This window comes from Xiphophorus maculatus, chromosome 20 (genome assembly GCF_002775205.1).
Source record: "Xiphophorus maculatus strain JP 163 A chromosome 20, X_maculatus-5.0-male, whole genome shotgun sequence".
Lineage (NCBI taxonomy): Eukaryota > Metazoa > Chordata > Actinopteri > Cyprinodontiformes > Poeciliidae > Xiphophorus > Xiphophorus maculatus.
Window position 1 is genome coordinate 13,941,935 of NC_036462.1, and position 18,931 is coordinate 13,960,865.

Sequence of the window (18,931 nt, forward strand, 5' to 3'; positions counted from 1 at the left end):
ACACTTACTTCAAAGGGGTGACATGACTTAATTTTCTCGCAGAGACCCCATAATGCATCAGCATAAAGTGAGAGTCTTGTATTGTTGACATGTTCTTTGCTTTCTGATCACTTGCTTTATTTCAACAATTTAATTCTTCTTGCTGTTAGTGATGGTCCGACTCCGGCTCGTTGTTGTCCAGCTCTTGGTATGCTGTATAACACCAACACACTCGATGCCTTTAAGGCTGTTGACAAAAAGGCTCTGCTGGAGAAAGAGGCCAAAGAGGTAAAGGGTGTCCTTAAGGAATTTTCACAGACACAAATATGCTTTCAGATTCATTCATGTGGATTTAATGTCTGTGAAACACATGTTAGAGATGGTCACAAAGTTGAGCTGGGCAAAGAAAAAAAGAATATTGAACAATTGTTTCCTGTGTAGATATGGGAGGCCATACAGTCTGGAGCTGCACTGAAGAACCCTTCTGTCCTCTGCAGATTCATTCTACTGACCTTTGCAGTATGTGTTTTATAGATAACCATATACATTTCTTATTTTCATATATCTGTGATTTTCTGTTTTTGTTGTTTGACATGGACATCTTTATAATTTTGATATCCCTCTGACATCTCTTTGCAGGACCTCAAGAAATACCATTTCTACTACTGGTTCTGTTTCCCGGCACTTTGCTTCCCAGAAGGATTAAAAATTATTCAGCCGCCTGTTATCCTAGAGGAAGTTTTCTCTCCAAAACAGGTTGGCCTTTTTAAATTATTATTCACTGAATAAAATATCTTAAATATTTTATTTTAAGTTGTAATGTAGCTTAGCTTAATGTAGTTATTTCTGTAGCTTATAGGTTTTAAAGCAGCAGTCATATTAGGTTTAGGAATTTGATGATTCAGTTACCTCCTACTTTCCAAGTCAGACCCCAAACTTTGGCAGATATAAGATTTTTTTTCTGACTTTGAACTTTGATTTTCTGTTTTTAAATCAAACCCACAATTTTAAAAGCTTTATTTCCACTATGTTTTGCCATTGGACAATTACATGGTTAATAATTAATATAAAAAATGTTGCACAATATTAAAATGTGATGGTGATATTACTGATGAAACTTGTGATGATGATTCCACTTGTAGTTCTAATTGTAATCTGTGTTAGGTATGGGCTTTTACTGCAATGTGTTACACACTGGATCTTATATTGTCATGCAAAATATTATCTTGTTTGGAATAAACAGTTTTAGGCAACAAGTTTTGCCTTCCAAAATAAACTTTTTCTGTATTAGTAATGCACACACCAATATGGTGAAGGCGATATATTTGAGGCTTAGTAGCCTTAGTAGCTTAGTAGGTATTTTAATGTTTGTGGCATGTATTAACTTCTAAACTCACAGAATATTGTTTTGAATTTTTTGTAGCAGAGAAATAAGTTGCATATGAGCATGCTTCTGTATCTAACCAATCACAGATGACAGATGTCTTTTTTAAGGAAGGGAACATTTCCTAACTCTTGTTGGTAGTTATTAATGTTTAAGCTGATAAATAGCTTGAAAATATTGAATGTTTTAATATTTATTTGCATGAACATGTCTTAACAATTAAATGTGGTAGTGGTAGTTTAGGAAATCTGTTTTAATTGGGTCTTGGTGTTCTTGGCAAATTACTATCTTTTTAAATTTAAAAGTACATTTAGCCAGTAATCATTCTGTATTTTGTAAAAAGCCAGATGTATCTGTTGATAACGTAAACATTTAACTCTTGTGCTATAATTTCTCTGTCAGATCTCAGCCCTGCAGGAGGCCTATGATGGCCTCTGCATAAAGAGAGGGATCACTGCAGTTCCTTTTTTCCTGATGAAATATGCTGATGATGCTGTTCAGATGGCTCTACTTGAGGACTGGGAGGCATTTTTTACTGACACTAAGAAGGTATTTTTATAAAAACATTATATTATGCAAATCCATGAATGAATTGATTTCCGAAATGTTTTCTAAGGCAAATATATATCACTTATTTCTTCTTATTAGTATTGATTTAAAGAGTTCTAAGACATTTTGTGGGGTATTCATAGGGCCATCAAATGACATTTGAAGCTGTTTTCAAAAGGGACTGTTCTTGTTCTTTTTTTTTCTCGTTTTATTTCACAAAATCAGATACAGAGATGCACAGTCATCTGGGAAGCTAATCACTTTTCTTTGATTTTTCCAGATAACTGTGGGCGTCTATGATCCATGTACTCTGTCACAACATCCAGGCTGGCCTCTGAGAAATCTCCTGGTCCTCTTGGCCAAGCAGTGGTAAACAAAACATTTGTGTTCGAGTCTGTGTTCAAGCAGAGAAAAGATGAGGAAATCTTCTAAATTATGTGTGCTGAAACAGTCATTATGAAACAGTGAATTTCAAGAAGTATTAGTGTATGATGAAATGTTTGATGCGCATGACACGATATATCAATTAACTGTGATTCTTGACTTTCACTTTTATTTATAGCGCATCTGGATTGAAAAGCTAGTGGATACTATTCAGATTTAATAAAGTAGTGCAGCACAGATTTCAAGCAGAGTTGTTGTAAAAAGTATTTTTGATTGAACATTTTAGGAAAATGTTTAGAGGATAAAATTCTTAACAATCCTTAGTGAAGTTGGTGCAGGTTGTTTAATTTGTGCCAAACATTTAGTACATGAGTTCTGGGTAGAGCAGGATCAAATATTTACACAAAGATCAGGGAGGAGGTAATACAGGCATCCAGTGGAGTAACTATATCTTTTTATTTATTATATCACAATTAGAAACTTTGCTCCTATTACACAACTAACTGTAAGAAGGTCTGTCTGAACGTCTCAAAGTTTAAGTTGAAATTTTGAAGCAATAAGATGAATGAATTTACAATGTATAATATATATAGACTTCAAAGAACTTCTGAAACATAAAAATTAAAGGCTGCATCTACCCACTGATGTGGACTGCAAGAAAATTAATTAACAGTTCCAAAGAGTCCATTTTGAAAACATAGCTTGGTAGTGACTCAGGTAGTTGAGTGGATTATTCACTTACAGCAGAGTGGGTAGTTTAAATCTCGACCTCTTGGGACTCATCTATGTTACCTGAGACTGCGTCTAATGGCGGGATGAAGCACTTTGTAGAGCCACACATAGATTAAAGGTGCTTTGAGGTGCTCTATATTAATTGAGCAACATTACTTTGTGGTTCATGACAACAGTGGGACTGATATTGAAAGCAGAATTAATCTTTCTCCCATTAATCTGTTTATAACATGTCAGTTTCTAAAAATAATAATGAATGTTTTGGATGGTGTTTTTTTCTGTGTAAATTACAAATCATATTTTATGCTATAGCTCCTAATTCTGGAGATTGCTTCTAAGCTTTATGTGCACATTTAACCAAATTTAAAAGTACATTTACAAAAAAAAAGTGTCAATTAAAGAAGATGTGCTTCGCCATATAAGCAATATATTATAGAGATTTTTCATTTCTTAAAACACAAACAGCTGACCACAGTTGAGGGCAAATTCTCGAAGCAATCTGCAGGTATGGCAGTGCTGTAAAAAATAGCTGTAACAAAGAGCAGTTGTTTATTGTCAAAGCACTTTGATTAGACCACTCAAAACCTTTATTTCTTTCTAGCAGAAACCTGCTGGGCTGCTGACTTTACATGAGGTCATGCTGAATAATGTGAAATTGTAGAAATAATTGAACAAAATATTTTTCAAAATATTATAACTTTGCCTAAGTGCAAAGTTATTATGATTATTCTTTATTCTGAGAATACATTTGTTCAATATCAAATAATTTTTGCATCATATTTCAACAAACTACATTAATTATTTTTTTACATGAGACACTTAACTTATTCTTATTTACTAAATCTCTCTTAAAAGGACAAACCATTCCACTTTAACTTTTTGTGTTTTACTATATGCAGCTGTGCAACAGAAAATCACTCATTATCTTCAGATGTTACTGTGTTGAGGAGAACATCAGGCACAAAAATTTGCAAACAGTATGTGCAAAACATTTTTAAAGCATTGAGCATTTTGTATTTGGTTTCCCTCCTCTGTAGAATAAAAGCAGTATTTTAAATGCTGCCCTCCTCCAGTCACAGATGTCCTTCTGAAGGTGTTGGCACCAGTTTTGTGAGGCTGCTGAAATCTGTTTCACAGGTGGCCGAGATGAATTAGTTGTACCCGACTATCAGTAGTCACAGGTGGCTGACCTACAAAGGTCCCAGTAATGTTATAATGCTTGAACGTTTCTATTTCTGCTTAAGATGATTCATTTTCTGTTCTTCTGTCAATCATCCATGACATTGTAGAGAGACCTGAGAAACATTTAAATGCGAGTCATTTTTATAAACCTGGATCCAAAACTTAAAGTGATACCAGTGTTTGTATTAGAATGGAATATTGCAGGGAAGAAAAGGAGGATAAAGTGATATTCAGTTTGTCTGACCAAATCAGTTTAAACTCTGCTTTATTTATCTTTCTTAGAGCTTTTAAACACAAGTGGAAACGAGTCCATTCAAATCATAATTGCAGTTTACCAACTCGAATTATAACAAACTGGTAATGGCATAAAAATCCAAAAACGGCAACAAGTAAAACTGCTGGTTTTAATACCTACTGTAAAGTTAATAGTTAATGAGCTGTGGATGCCTTAAAACCATGAAGACCATTTCGCAAATAAACATAATTTTGGTCATTCTTACTGACCTGAAATGAAGAAGTTTGGTCTTATTTCATCTTCAGTCAGTGGGGGAAAAATGTGTTTGTATTTTTTTATTCTGTGTATGTAAACTTCTGGGTTCAACGGAGATTTGCTTTTAGAGAGAACCTAAAGCACATCCCTGTATCAATTAATTTAAATGCTTTCGGTGGTTGAAACTGTGGACATAATGACGGCAAAGAAAAAGAATATGAACTTACAAATGGCAGATATATAGAGATAATGCTAATTTAAAAAAATCATATTAATATATTTTCTTATATAAATAAGTATATCGTATGAATCAATCATTTAGGTTACATGTAACTACTTTAAAATGTTGATGGGTTTTTCAGAAAACTATAAAACTTGTTTTTAAAATGGATGCAAATATGACATAAGAAGTACTACGTAAATTACATTTAAATGTGACATAAATATCCTGATCATTTAAAATGTAGATTGCACATATATATCTTGTGGTTAAGATCACTTACTGTAGCAGCACTTCAACCAAGAAACTACTCTAACATAATAATTTATTAAATAAAATGTAAAGTAAAAATAAATTTAAAAATGCCATCTTTATTTTGTCTTTAAAGTCTGTACTTTGAAGTATATGGATAATTCAAATAAAACATAACATTACATAACATTATCTTGTTTTAGACACTACATTGACGCTACTACATGAGCAGGTATCAAATCTTTCCTAATGAGAATTAATAATATTTAATCTAACACACTTACTGAACCTTTTGCTATGTTCCAATGTCACATGAGAATATCTTTAACAAAACTGCAGACTTGTTCAGATCAGTAAAAGAAGATTCTCTGGAAACTTCTGAGATGTGATTTACTGTCAACATTTGCTTTTTTTTAATTGTTTGGTTTAGTTTTTTAGCATTAATCTTTTGTTTGAAAAAGTTTTTTTTATTGCTCAAAGCAGGAATTCCCATCGAGCTTAGCCTCATCATGTAAAAACCTAGTTGTAGTTTCCATGCAGTCAGAGGGAGTTATTATCTTATCAAAACATCCCTCTGCATTACTACACTGTCACACAAAAACTGAGTATTTGATTAATTGTTAAGAAGTAGCCACGATGTCTCTAGTATTTGCCTGTTTGGTTTTTACTGAGCAATCCAAGAAATGTTGGACTACTTCATAAAAAGTAGTGCAGGGTTTGTGTTGGTTTTACACCAATAGTGAGAGAGGCAATAAGGGTTCACTTTTGTTTATCTCTTTAATGAATGAGTGATGCTCTTGTGTGTGTCAGGGGCTCTAAACTGGACCTGGTGGAAGTGCTGTGTTTCAGAGACCAAACTCTGCAGGGAAACCGCTCCATCCAGCACAGTGTCCTCTTCCAAGTCAAGCTACCTGAGCTTCCCAATAACTCAGGTAATGCTGATGTCTTTGCCCACCTCTATTTGTCTTCTCACATGTCTTTACATCTTCACAAATGCACTTGTTTTTTTTTAAGCATAACTCTGCCCATGCCAAGTGTGAATTTGTCTCTTTGCTGCTGATGCAGTCCGAGTTTTATTTCTCATTCCTCTGAGAGACTACTCATTTCAATCTAATCTCACAAAGTGTTTCTGTTATCCTTTTGTCTGCCGAATTAGGAGTGAAAACAATTTAAATGGTAATGGTGGCATTGAAAGAGGAGTTGCTCTGTGATCTGGAAAAGGTTTATGTTAAGTTTCAATGAGGCGTCTTTGTTTCTCTCACCTTTTTCCATTCGGCACATCACAGCTTTTAATTAAGTCACTGTGAATGTGTTCAAGCAACCAAAATAAATTTAACTGTTCTGAGTACGTCTGCATATTTGGTGGCGTTTTGAAAAGCTAACCAATCCACCTTGTTCTGATTTTTTAAATATGCATGAGAATAGGCATTGCTGTCATATAGATCATAAAATAAAGAATAAAAATGTCACATACATTGCTGTAATTATATTCAAGAAAGCTGATTGAAGATAAAGATTAAGTAATTTCACTGCTTCCCATTTCAATCAATCTATTTGCTTATTTTACACTACAGCACATAGTACCACAGCAACCACTGCAGTAAATAAGGAGTAATGTTGCACTAAGTATAATGAAGGGGGCTGCAGAGACCAACAAATTACCACATCGTTACCTTTTAGTGTCCAACAGTTTCATAGAATAAGTCAGTCTTCAATGTTAAAAGTCCTAAAATTAATTTTAATGCAGAATTTTCATTGCTTATGAAAATTGATTGCAATATTTGGCTAAATTTGTTTTAAAAATTTTTGCTTATTATTGTCTTAGTGTGTCTTAAAAGTGTTGGATGGGAGAAAAATCCGAAGGGAGCAATGGGACCACGGATGGTCAACCTGAGTGAATGCATGGATCCTAAAAGGTAAAACCTTTGGAAAACTGGTACTGTCTATTGTACAAAAAGCTGAGAACAAACTTATCTTTGTGCCCCATTTAATTGTTGAAACATCTGAATTTTCCCACTGAAGAACAATAAAGTATATTTCTATTCTATTCTGATCAAATCAAACTCACAGTCAGCTAAACATGGCTAATATTACAGGTGATTGTATCAAATTAAACACAAATTGTCCCTTTTAATAACTGCTGTTTCAAAGTCAATCTTCTTCCTGACAACCACTCTTCAGTACTATTATTATGACCCACTAAAAATGTGATTCATAGTCAGATTCCAGCTTCTGACATCGTTCCTCTGTAATCTTGGGGAAAGACCTTCAGTTCATTAATATTCTTGAGTTAGGTGTATTACCATCTTTTCCCATAATAACGGACTTGATGAAACTCTTCACCAAGAGTCCCTGAGCCCACATATTATGTTTCTAAACATATGCTTGTATGAATATTTTTTTCCTCTGGGGTTGAAAAATTTTGTGTCCCTTGCAGTGACTGAAAGTAGGATATAGTGTTTAATGTGCATAAAATGTTTGCAATATTGATTCTGTTCAACTTTTCAAAGTGTTCTTCTATGATTGGTTTATTGCAAACACCTGAATGATTTTTAATTTTGCAAATTAAGCTAATTCACAGTGGGAAGTTGAATAATTTCAGGTGTAATCAGAAACTGAAGGCATTTGTTTTTTTCATTCTGCTTCCTGCAGACTTGCAGAGTCATCAGTGGACCTGAACCTTAAATTAATGAGATGGAGGCTGGTTCCTTCTTTGGACTTGGACAAAGTGGTCAACACAAAGTGTCTCCTTCTTGGTGCTGGGACTCTGGGCTGCAATGTTGCCAGGACCCTCATGGTAAGACGGAAGGATGAAAGATTGATCCATTATTTGGCAAAGATAAAATAATCCAAATGAACATACGTAGAGTACACACTCTACTTTTTTCTCTAACTCTAACACAAATAGAAACATGCTTATCAATACACTCCTTATTTCCCATTTATTTGGTAAAACAAACAGTGAACACAACCTTTTTGCATGGTCTCCTTTTACCAAGGACTAGTTTGAAATGATAATGCAACATTTTGTTGTAAGATACAAACAAGCATTGATGAAGGACTTGAGTGACGTCTATTTAATTTTCTATTTTTGTTTCTACCCGACCCCCATCTCGCATGCAGCTAATTCATTATTTGAACTGAGCACAATCTGAACAGAACATAATTATGTTATTTATGCTACTAAATAATAGAATTATAATTGTATAAAAATTTATATAAAATCATTGAACACTGGAAGTGATTTGTCTCTTGCTGGTGATTCACATCCGATTTGTATTTAAAAAAAATTCAGAATGAAAACAAATGACGGATTACAGGACTTTCAAATTCAGATTATTTCACGTCAGAGGTTGAAAGTACACACGGCTATAAACAGCAACCTTTCTGTACTCCATCTGGCGTGCCTTGGTGATATTTGCTGAAAGTTTTGCTCTCTCTTGCTGAATGAACCAGACATTTCTCAACATGTGATAGAAAGTTCCCTTTAAATAGCTTCTTCTTATGACTTCACTTTAAACACCTTGCTGTTTAACTATTGACTGTAGTTAACTCAGTCTTCTCATCTCTGTTGTCAACACAAACAGAGCTTGGTATGGTGCAAAAAAGTTAGCAAAATTCTATTTTAATGTGGGAATGTTCTGCATGTCTAACGTTCACTGAAGCCTGACAGAAAGACCTATTTTCTGATGTAGTTAAAGGTTGAACTGTGTGTCTCTGTCCTTCTCTAGGGCTGGGGAGTCCGACACATCACCTTTGTTGACAACGCCAAGATCTCGTACTCCAATCCGGTTCGACAGCCACTTTATGAGTTCGAAGACTGCCTCGGAGGAGGGAAATCAAAAGCTACAGCAGCTGTTGACCGTCTTACAAAAATCTTTCCGGGTGTGGTGAGTCAAACAGTAAAGATTCATGTTTGGGTTATAACCTGCTATACAAGGTCAGCGTTTGTAAAATCTTTAAACAAATGGAAATATTTGTCATCTCATAATTTTAGTAATTATGAGTCTTTTTTTAGGCTCGTTCTACAAAAGACTCTGTTGCATAGAGCAAATTATTGGATAGTATAGTAATTTAAATTTCTCCCTTGTTGAATGATTATATCTAAAGTGTCCAAAATGAGGAGAAAATGAGAAGCTGTTTTATCTGCATATTAATGGACCGGTTTCATTACTTTAGTAATTAATGACTGGCTCCACTGAGGGAGATATTTTGGTTGGATTAGCAAGTGAAAAGGCAGCCAATAACTCAAAGACTGGCTCAGATTGGGTGCGATAGAGCTCACTCATTATTAAGCCTCTTGGAATTGCGTGGACCATATGCATATTTATCATTTTTAATTATCTCTGTACACCTGTGTGTATTTTACAAGTTTGGTGATTGTAAATTGTGGTCCTTATGAAGCGGCTAATGCCCCATTGTCTGTTATTATGTAATATATATTATCTGGCCTCAAAAATATTCTTGTGTGTTCTTCTGACACGTGGCTGAAATAATTTAATGCGTACAAGCCAAAAACACCGCATGTAGGTCAATTATATAACAGCATTAACTGTGTTTTTTCTGATATTAGACACTGTCATTATTAAGCAAAACTTTGAAAATCTGTTTACATAAGAATGTTGTTATTCTCTTAATTTTGTGAATTCAGACTCAGTTTTTTGAGTAAAATCATCTTTGAGTTTTTAATCTTCCCAAATTTGAATGTCTCGTCATCCGTGTGCAGATTGTCTGAAATTACGCTAAACTCTGGCCTACACCTCGTTTGTATTGCAGTCACGACTGTGCAATTGTTTCTCCCGGTAATGAGATACAGTGGTCTGAGATAATAATGTCACCTGTGATGCGCTTTGTAAAATGCACACGTAAGCAGGTGTTGCCCCATCATGTTTATTTCCAAGCCTCTGTCTCCGTCCTTTTTTAATTTTCTTTTTCTCTTCTTCTTCTGGGAAAAAGAATAGGAAGCACAAAACTCTGCTCGTTTTCAGGCACAGCAGCTGAATCCATGTGTTCCCTTATTATTAAGGGTTTCTTCTTTCCTTTTCTTTTTTTTTCATCGGGTTGTTTTTCTACAAATATGGAGCATCAGGTGCTGAAGGCACAGAACTCCAGTAATTGAAGTGAGAAAATCTGGATCAGAAAAGGTCTTGGTGTCGAAGGGAGCAGCAGGTTTTATATTTTGACCATGGTCAAAAAATGTCATAATAGCTGGTGGAATTGCCAATATTTTGTGGTTTGGTTGATTGAGAAATCTTGTAATATTGGGTCCTCATAAAGTCTTTGCTATAAGCGTTTTCCACACTGAAATTTAATTTTCTCTCTTGGCTGCAGGCTGGTGATATTTATTGGAGTTATTGGAATGTGATTACTATCTGTACAGTGTGAACTCACCACCCGACTGCTTAGCAACACTTACGTCAAAGTTAAATGTAAATGTAACACTTTGTTAGCAGCTCCCACTCTTGAAGTATGCTAAGAGAAGCTTGTGAAATCTACTGATTCAGTAAAAGCTGCTCCTCTTATTAAAATACCTCACCTTATCCTTGCCCTTTTCTGTTTTTCATTTGAAATTACTCTTGACATTTCCAATTCTTTCATGGTGACAAATCCAGACAAAGTAATTCAGTGTTCAGAATGAACAAGCAGTGACTTGGCTTTTCTCTGTGGGATTTTATTTCTAGTCAAAACTGTTGACTTGCACAATCTAACACTCAATGATGTGGCTTTTTTCTAAACATTTTGGAGAAATGTATGAGCAAGAAAAAAAAGATAACAAGGCTTATTTAAATCAACATTTACATTCTCTGGAATAATAATTACCATTTCTATACCCATTGCAATATGATATTAAATTTTTTTTTAACGGTTTTGATTTTTTTTGTCATAACTTTCAGAAGTGGCTAAAAATCCTCAAAATAATAATCAGATTTTTATATTTTTATTTTATAATTTTGTTTGTAGGTTATGTCAGTGTTGAAATGTTTTAGGTGTTTATTTTAATAAATCACAAACTTCATGCTTCTAAGTGTTTATTCTAGAATAAACACTTAGAAGCATTGCTCCTGATTGCAGCAACACAGTGCTATCTTCATGTCTAAAATAACAACCATAAATATATGGAATATAATATGGTTAAAGAACAATAAGTGGTTTTATGAATATTTTTAGTGTGACTTAGGTTTTTTTATACAATATTTCTTAATTTAGAAATATGTAGTCTGTTTGATAAACCATGTAATCAAAAGCAAAAACAGTTTCCTGTGTCCTGGGGGTTGTCGAAAATATAGCATTATGCTCTATGTGTTGGAAAAAGATAACATTTTCAATAATAAAAAAAGGAAAAAGTTGGGCTAAATTGACTAACCTTGTTTGACTTTTGGTAGGAACTTCTTTTAACTTTTTGTTTCAATCAAACTATAAAAAAGCCAAAGCCTCAGAAGACGTCTGAAAAACAGACTCAGGGAGAATTGCAATAAAAGGGTTCACTGGGGGCTGAAAGTACAGCAGTAGGTGGTACTATTGAAGCTTTAAGGAGTGCTCTAATTTGCCAAACTACTTGCACTGACTTTTTTCCACATGAAAAAATTTAATCTGAAAGGTAGCTGTTGAATGCAGCACTTTTCCCCTCAGTTATTTTTTCCCATTATTCCTACAGTTCTTGGTTTTTCTTTTTACAAATGCAGTCAGATGTTTATATTCAGTCATATTTGGTGTCAATGGCATTTGGGCTTGTAGTTATTTTGTTGAGATGCTTTTTTTTCTCAGGTGGATTGATTATGCAACATAAAACTACAGTGACAATGATAAAGAATTAAATACATGTTTGATGTAATTTATTGTGATTTTCTTTTAATCTACAAGACCTGATTTTTAAACAACTTGCATGTTCAGGTGCAAACTTCTTAGCAAACATGATCTGCAAACAACACACAAACAGGATTACATCAGCAAAATAACAGGTGCAGTCTAGTGCCTTCATGAAAATGAGAAAGTTCAAAACTGGGAGCAGGACTTGCAAATGTATTAACTTACAACCCATAATGCAATTTATTAAGCTGGAACCACATTGTGAGTGCTGTTTTGGCGTTTATAACTAGCACGTTTGAAAAATGGGTGCAAAAATATCTGCAGCCACTGTGGCAAGAAGGAGGAATCGCTACAACAACAGAAGACATAGCTTGTGAAATATTTGGAGCATTTAAGAAATATGAAATAAAAATATTAAATTGAAAGATGAGATTATATAACCCAGCAATGCCAATTTTCTGCTGCAGGATTACCAAATAATCCCAGTGCAGTTGAAGATCTTTGGTTCAGATAAGAATCCTTTTCTTGGTTGACTTATTGTTGATCAGTTAAATTATAAATCTGGGTCCGCTGTGGATGGTGATACTGGTGTTCTAGTAATTTCCAGTTTATGAGAAACTTGAACCTCTGTGGTTGCTGGGTTGTACCTAAACCCCTGATGGTGGCAGTTTGAGTCTTCTTCCTTATTCAACTTTTATGCTCCTGTAATTTGGAACATACTTCCAAAAAACAGCAAAAGTGCTGAAACAATGAGTTCCTCTTAATCAAGGCTAAAATCCATTTTCTTTGGGTTTTAGCCTCAGGCTCAGTTAATATGAGCTTTACGTTTTATGGACTAAAACTTTAATTTTAGTCCATAGACTAACGTTTCTTTACTTTTCTTATTATTTCACTGCAATGTACCCCTTTTTAATTTTATTGTTTTATGTTTTCATCATTTAAAGCACTTGTTACTGAAATATGCCATAGAAATAAAACTTCCTTCCCTTGCCTTGCTTTGCTAAAGACATGACTATTGCATTTACATGCAGACATGCTATAAGGAGTCTTCACTTCAGCTTGGATGTCCAAACCTAACAAGGCCACTAATTATGATTTCACTGTTCATCTCCACTGACCACTCACTCTCTAATGTTGGCTATCACGTACTTGGCCTCTGTTTATACACGCAGTCATTTCATCCAAGGCTTAATAAGATTGTCTCCGTTTTCAATTCCTCTTACAGAGCGCTGAGGGCTACAATATGAGCATCCCAATGCCTGGCCACCCAGTGAATTTCTCTCAGGCTACGCTTTCCCAGGCCCAGAAAGATGTAGTGCAGCTGGAGAAGCTCATTTCAGAACACGATGTGGTGTTTTTGCTCATGGACACAAGGGAGAGCCGCTGGCTGCCCACTGTTATAGCTGCCAGCAAGAGAAAGGTAAGAAAGGAACAGTGCAGCATGTGAAATGAACTCACACCAGTGGCTTCGGGTTGAAGCTCAGGAGCAATTAAAGCTCCATTTCATTTTACATACGAACAATGACTGACATAATGACACGCATTGTCAAAGTGTACACCTGCAGTGGAGTACACTGAGCAAATTATCATAATGCTTTCTGAGGCTTTTTGGCCACTTTTAACTCATTAGTGCGTATTGTACATTTGATGGGCGGCTCTCTCCCACCACTGTTGTCACAGGAAACAGCTGTTTACAGCACAAAGGTCTGACGAAGGGTTTTTCATTTTAGACACTACAGAAAGCCTTTTACTATAAGAATTTACACTGGCTTTTTGTCAGCAATGGCTCTTAAAATATAAAACACCACGTGTTGTGAACATGTTGTGAAAATTACATCGTGTGAAAGCCTATGTGAATTACCTTGGATTGACAATAAACCTGTTGTAAGCAAATTTGCGCTAAATGCAACATTGTACTTCCCTGGTTTGGTTGCAGCACTTCTATCACGTTATGCAGTAATTGATCAGGGTTTGTGACCATTACTTGCAGTATATAGATAGAGATCTTAGAAGAACAAAGAAAATTGTTGCTGCGACGGTCAATACTCTGCTTTTACTTACTTAACACTGTGTGACTCATACTATTCCTTTTTCTTATTATTTATTATAATAAATCAGTTCTATTGAGCATAAAGTCGGGAACTTGTGTTACTCCTCCTATTTTGGTGCACAGTGAAGTGTTTCCTTTGCTGATTAGTTTTTTTAATGGATGGCTCAGCTGAGCAGTCGCTGGGCCTTTTGTGAGATGAGGCTGCTTTTTTTATTCAGCTCTTGTTATTAGAGGCAGTGCACATTATGAAGCATTGCTTTTGTTAACTAAGTTAACTAATATGCTCTTTTTCTGTAGAGTTGGTGTTTTAGATGACACTAAAAACCAGATCATTGTAGAGAAATAAGAGCGCACAGACACAGAAAGCATTCACAATAATAAATTCTTGAAGTTAATCATTAACAGACTGACAGTTGAAGTTAGAGAAGTAAACAAATGAGGTGAAGAAGAGTCCTAAGTCACTGATTCCATGCACACCACCATCCTTGTATTAATTTTGGTATTATTTGGAAGTAAGCAAAGTTTTAGAGTTGACAGAGCCGACTTTCTTAAACTTAGAGGCCATTATATCAACTATATCAGAGTTATAAACTAAAAAATAAAATAAACTAAAACATTTGCAGATTGAAAATTACTGAATATAAACATTTATTTCAATGTCTTTTTACACAGTTGATCTTTTTTTTTCTTACTGCATAGCTTCAGCCAAGACATTATGAACTGTTATTACACAGGAGTGAAAACAGAAGGACATTTAAAATGCAAAGGCTGCAGATTGATGGGCAGTCATAGTAAAAATAAAGGATGTCCTCTGTCAGCTGCATTGTTCTGATGAATAAAGGATCTGATTTTTGCCATGCACCACAGGTTGAAGCAGAAAATTGACATTTTTCCTACTATTAAATAAATATCTTAGAAACTGTATATACAAATGATACAAAACCAAAGACCATGTCATGCATTGCTTTTCTAATGTTGATTCTGTTTGGCTGCCCTCATCACTCCTCCTAAGAATCATCTGTTAGTGACCTATCAGGTCATCAAATGTTTTTTTATTATTATTATTATTACTATTATTATTATTATGCCTGTACAGAACTAGATTGTGCTTGTCTGTCCTCAGAAGTAGAGCCATCTTCAAATCAAATGAGGCACTGAATTTTCACACTGGCCAGAAATTGGATAAGTCATCAATAACAATGTTTTTTTTACCAACTTGGACAATATATAAGTCAAAGAATAAAAACACCACAACTAACCCTCTTTCAAATGCTTTCCTGACTTTTACAAGGTTTTCAATAAATAAGAAAAAGCTTCTTTTAATCTATATTTTTAAATTCTAATATACAATATTTGTGTAAAATGTTCTTGTGTTTAATGAAAAAAAGGCTTCTTTATAACCATGTCATCATCTTTCTCTCCTCAGCTCGTGGTGAATGCTGCTTTAGGCTTCGACACGTTCGTTGTAATGCGACATGGTCTAAAGAAACCTCATGTCAGTCAAAGTGTTTACGCTGCTACAGACTCCTCTACTTCCTGTTCCTCTGCTTCCTCATCATCTTCCACTCCGGCCGGAGCTGCGCTCAGTGTCCCAGGATCCTCTCTGTTCTCCAACATCCCAGGGCACAAGTTGGGCTGCTACTTCTGCAATGATGTTGTTGCTCCAGGAGATGTGAGAAAAGCTCTTAACATCCATACAACCACCTCATGAAACACACATTCTGCAGCAGTGCAAATGGTGTCTTGGAAAACTGGTCACACGTCTAGCACCTTTTCACATGTTGTCATGTGATAACCACAAACATCAATGTATTTAGTCAGGGTTCTATGCAATAGACCAACACAGCCAAAGTGGCATATAGGCCAAACAGTATTGCTAATATTGTTTGGCCTACATGCTTCATCCTGAACATGCAAACACCATCACACAGTATGTCGATCACAGCAGCATGAACTAGTTGTGGTTTTCTTGGATCACCACCAGGAGAGGTGGTCAGGTTTTATAGGAAGATTACATAATTCCAGGGAAAATCCAGAAGAAAGCCTTTTAGAAGCTGCATAAAGCTTAAAACTTGGATGGAGGTTCGTCTTCCAGCAGGACATTAACCCTAAACCAACAGCCAGAGCTCTGGTGAAATGATGTAGATCAAAGTGTATTCATGTGTTATAAATAACACAATTGCAGTCGTTCTGATAACTCCCTGTACTCCAGCAGCAACATACTTAGGAGAATTATTTATAATTATTTATTCTTACAACTCTCTATTATAAATCTGCTGGAGTTAGAAAAGACAGATTGAATATTTTTAAACCAAACTGATCCACTCCAATTTCAGTGCTGATTATTTTTTGCAGTTTCTATATAAGAGTTTCTTTTTGTCCATCTAAATGTCCCCACTTGCTTTAAAGAAAAATCACACATTTATTCCTGATGTTCTGACATAAAGTGGACCTAACTCAGCCTATATACTTCAGAAAAATCTTACTTTTTCCATCACCCACATCCTGCTTTTGTCCTCTGACAGCCTTTGCTTTCACCCTTTTGTCTTTTTTTTTACCCTCTCACATGACCTTTTCACGTGACTATTGTTTGAGCTGCGTTCATCAGTTACTAAAGGCTAAAGCCATTTTCTAGAAACCTGCTTTATTCTTCTTTGGCTTCTACAAATATCGCCCCTCAGTCACAGATTATAGTAATATTATCATCAGAACTAGAGCCAACGGGCTGCTTTCACTGAAATTTACATGTAGAAAAGTTTCAGTTTTGGGGAATGAATAGGAAAAAAAATTAATAATGTATTACTGATACAAGTCGCTTTTATTCTTCTGGCTGTTGTTACAAATATCTCATTACAGTGACACCGATCAGCCTTCATAAGGAAATGAAACAAGCCTTTGGACTCTAGCAAGTTTTCCTTTCCATCTATTGCTGATCTACAGTGTTTATAGCACAATTACTACTTGATAAAGTGCAATTTTTGTAGACACTAATGGCTCATCTTTCCATCTATTGACTGGAGAGATGACCCTGCAGTCAATGAGAGGGACAAGCTGATGGTGCTGTTTATAAAAACATGGTTGCATAAATAAAAGCCTACTGAGATGGAAATGCAACTACGCTTGCCAGTGAGTCTCAACAGCTTGTGATCCTGAATTTGCCCTCAGTGCTTTCATACATAAGCGTCATGCAAAGGAGATTTTCTTCTACTCAAAAGCCATTTGGACTGGTGCTTTTATTCTTTACTTTCACTGAATGTGTCAGGCTTTATTTAAAATGATCGAGTTAGTGTTTTTGTTCTTTATGTTTTGTGAATAGTCGACCAGGGATCGGACCTTGGATCAGCAGTGCACCGTCAGCAGACCAGGCCTTGCCATGATTGCTGGAGCTTTGGCTGTGGAGCTGATGGTGTCCATCCTACAGCACAGTGAAGGGTACGTGTTCAAACATTATTCTGAGTGACCGGTCACTCTCAATTCTCTAATGGAAATATTTTTGTTAAAAAATACCCATAGCATCAGCCAGTGCACAAAACAACTGATCAGTCAATTCTAGAATTTAAATTATTGATTATCTCCATTTAATTAATTGTGCATATGACTTTATATGTGTTTTCTGAACTAATAAAACATATCAAATCATAATAGTGTTGGTTTATGGATAGAAAAAAATATGGTTAATGCAGTTAAAGCACTTTACACTATGCCACATTCACCTACTTGCACTTTCTAATGTGCACGCATTCATACTCTGGTACACAGATTGGTATGTGACTTGGGATTAAGTCTTTTTCTCAGGGGCAGATCAACATGTGACAGGGAGAAACTAAACTCCAGCCCAAAATCGTCTGATTGCAAAATGCCAACTCTCTCCACTGAGCTAGAGTCGCCCCATGGCAGTTCTCATTTTTAATGCTTTGATTAAACAAAAAAATTCTAAGAATTTGACTTGATGTTCGTGGTTAGAGAAATCAGTTTTGTGTGTTTCAGATTCTTGTGCACTCGTTTGCATAAATCAGAAATAAATCTGCTGTGGTTCAGATTTACACTTCAAAGAAGAATAAACATTGGCTAATAATCTTCATCAGGTTACATTTTTTTTTGAGTTATTTGATTTTGTTTAAGGCTTTTGGTAAATATCCCTCAATTCTTTGTAAATCAAGTGTTCAATATGTTTATGTTTTTTATGGTTTTTGTCTTATATTAAAGTCTGACCTGCTGTTAACATATATACAGTGATGTATATATGAAATAGTTTATGCTCCAGCTTTGTGATACAGAAAATCTACAGCATCCGAAGCTTCTCCTCAGTAAGCCATTAAACCTGCTTTGTAGTGCAGGTCCCTGATGTCCTGATATTCTGTCATCAAGCAGCCGATCACCCTCTAACTGAACTGTCCTTTGGGAAGCTCCCAGATGGCTACTCTTGTTTTTATTCATGAAGCAAATCAGTAATTTCACTTGAGGGTTTGCATCCCATTCCTCCCATTTGAGGGATTCATTTTTCTTCAAATAGTGCTCCATCTTGTCACTAAGCACCATAATACAGAGAAATAACAATCTGTACTTTTGCTTCTAATATCCTTTACATCTGAATGTGAAGTGAATGACGCACTTTTCAAGGAATTGTACAGATTACTGCCTTAATAAGCAGCCCTTAGCACCAGCAGCCATTTGAATTTGCAGTGAACATTGATCACGTTGTCTTATTGATGGAGGAGCGCTACAGCTGATGTTTTACGGTGCTGCAGGCATTTGTGTCACTACTGTTTTAGTTTTTTTCCCCCCTTTTGACACCAAGGTTCAGTGAACTCTTAAGTTCTCTTTGTGATCTGTGGTCGCTTGATATTTTCTGCACCTAGTTCATCCTTTTTTCAAAATGTTGAAGGAGATGTTTTCCTGCCT

General features: G+C 35.4%; 1 protein-coding gene across 3 annotated transcripts in view; it reads left to right on the forward strand.

The window, feature by feature from the left end:
• Window positions 1-18,931, forward strand: part of atg7 (autophagy related 7) — a 70,622-nt gene that overhangs the window by 4,767 nt on the left and 46,924 nt on the right. For all 3 annotated transcript variants that reach the window (XM_023353401.1, XM_023353402.1, XM_023353400.1), the window contains exons 4-15: window positions 150-267; window positions 421-498; window positions 619-735; window positions 1,766-1,912; window positions 2,193-2,281; window positions 5,983-6,104; window positions 6,998-7,088; window positions 7,825-7,969; window positions 8,904-9,062; window positions 13,205-13,399; window positions 15,456-15,701; window positions 17,346-17,461. In XM_023353401.1, coding sequence (XP_023209169.1) covers window positions 150-267; window positions 421-498; window positions 619-735; window positions 1,766-1,912; window positions 2,193-2,281; window positions 5,983-6,104; window positions 6,998-7,088; window positions 7,825-7,969; window positions 8,904-9,062; window positions 13,205-13,399; window positions 15,456-15,701; window positions 17,346-17,461 — 1,623 coding nt within the window. The remainder of the gene's footprint in view (window positions 1-149; window positions 268-420; window positions 499-618; window positions 736-1,765; window positions 1,913-2,192; window positions 2,282-5,982; window positions 6,105-6,997; window positions 7,089-7,824; window positions 7,970-8,903; window positions 9,063-13,204; window positions 13,400-15,455; window positions 15,702-17,345; window positions 17,462-18,931) is intronic.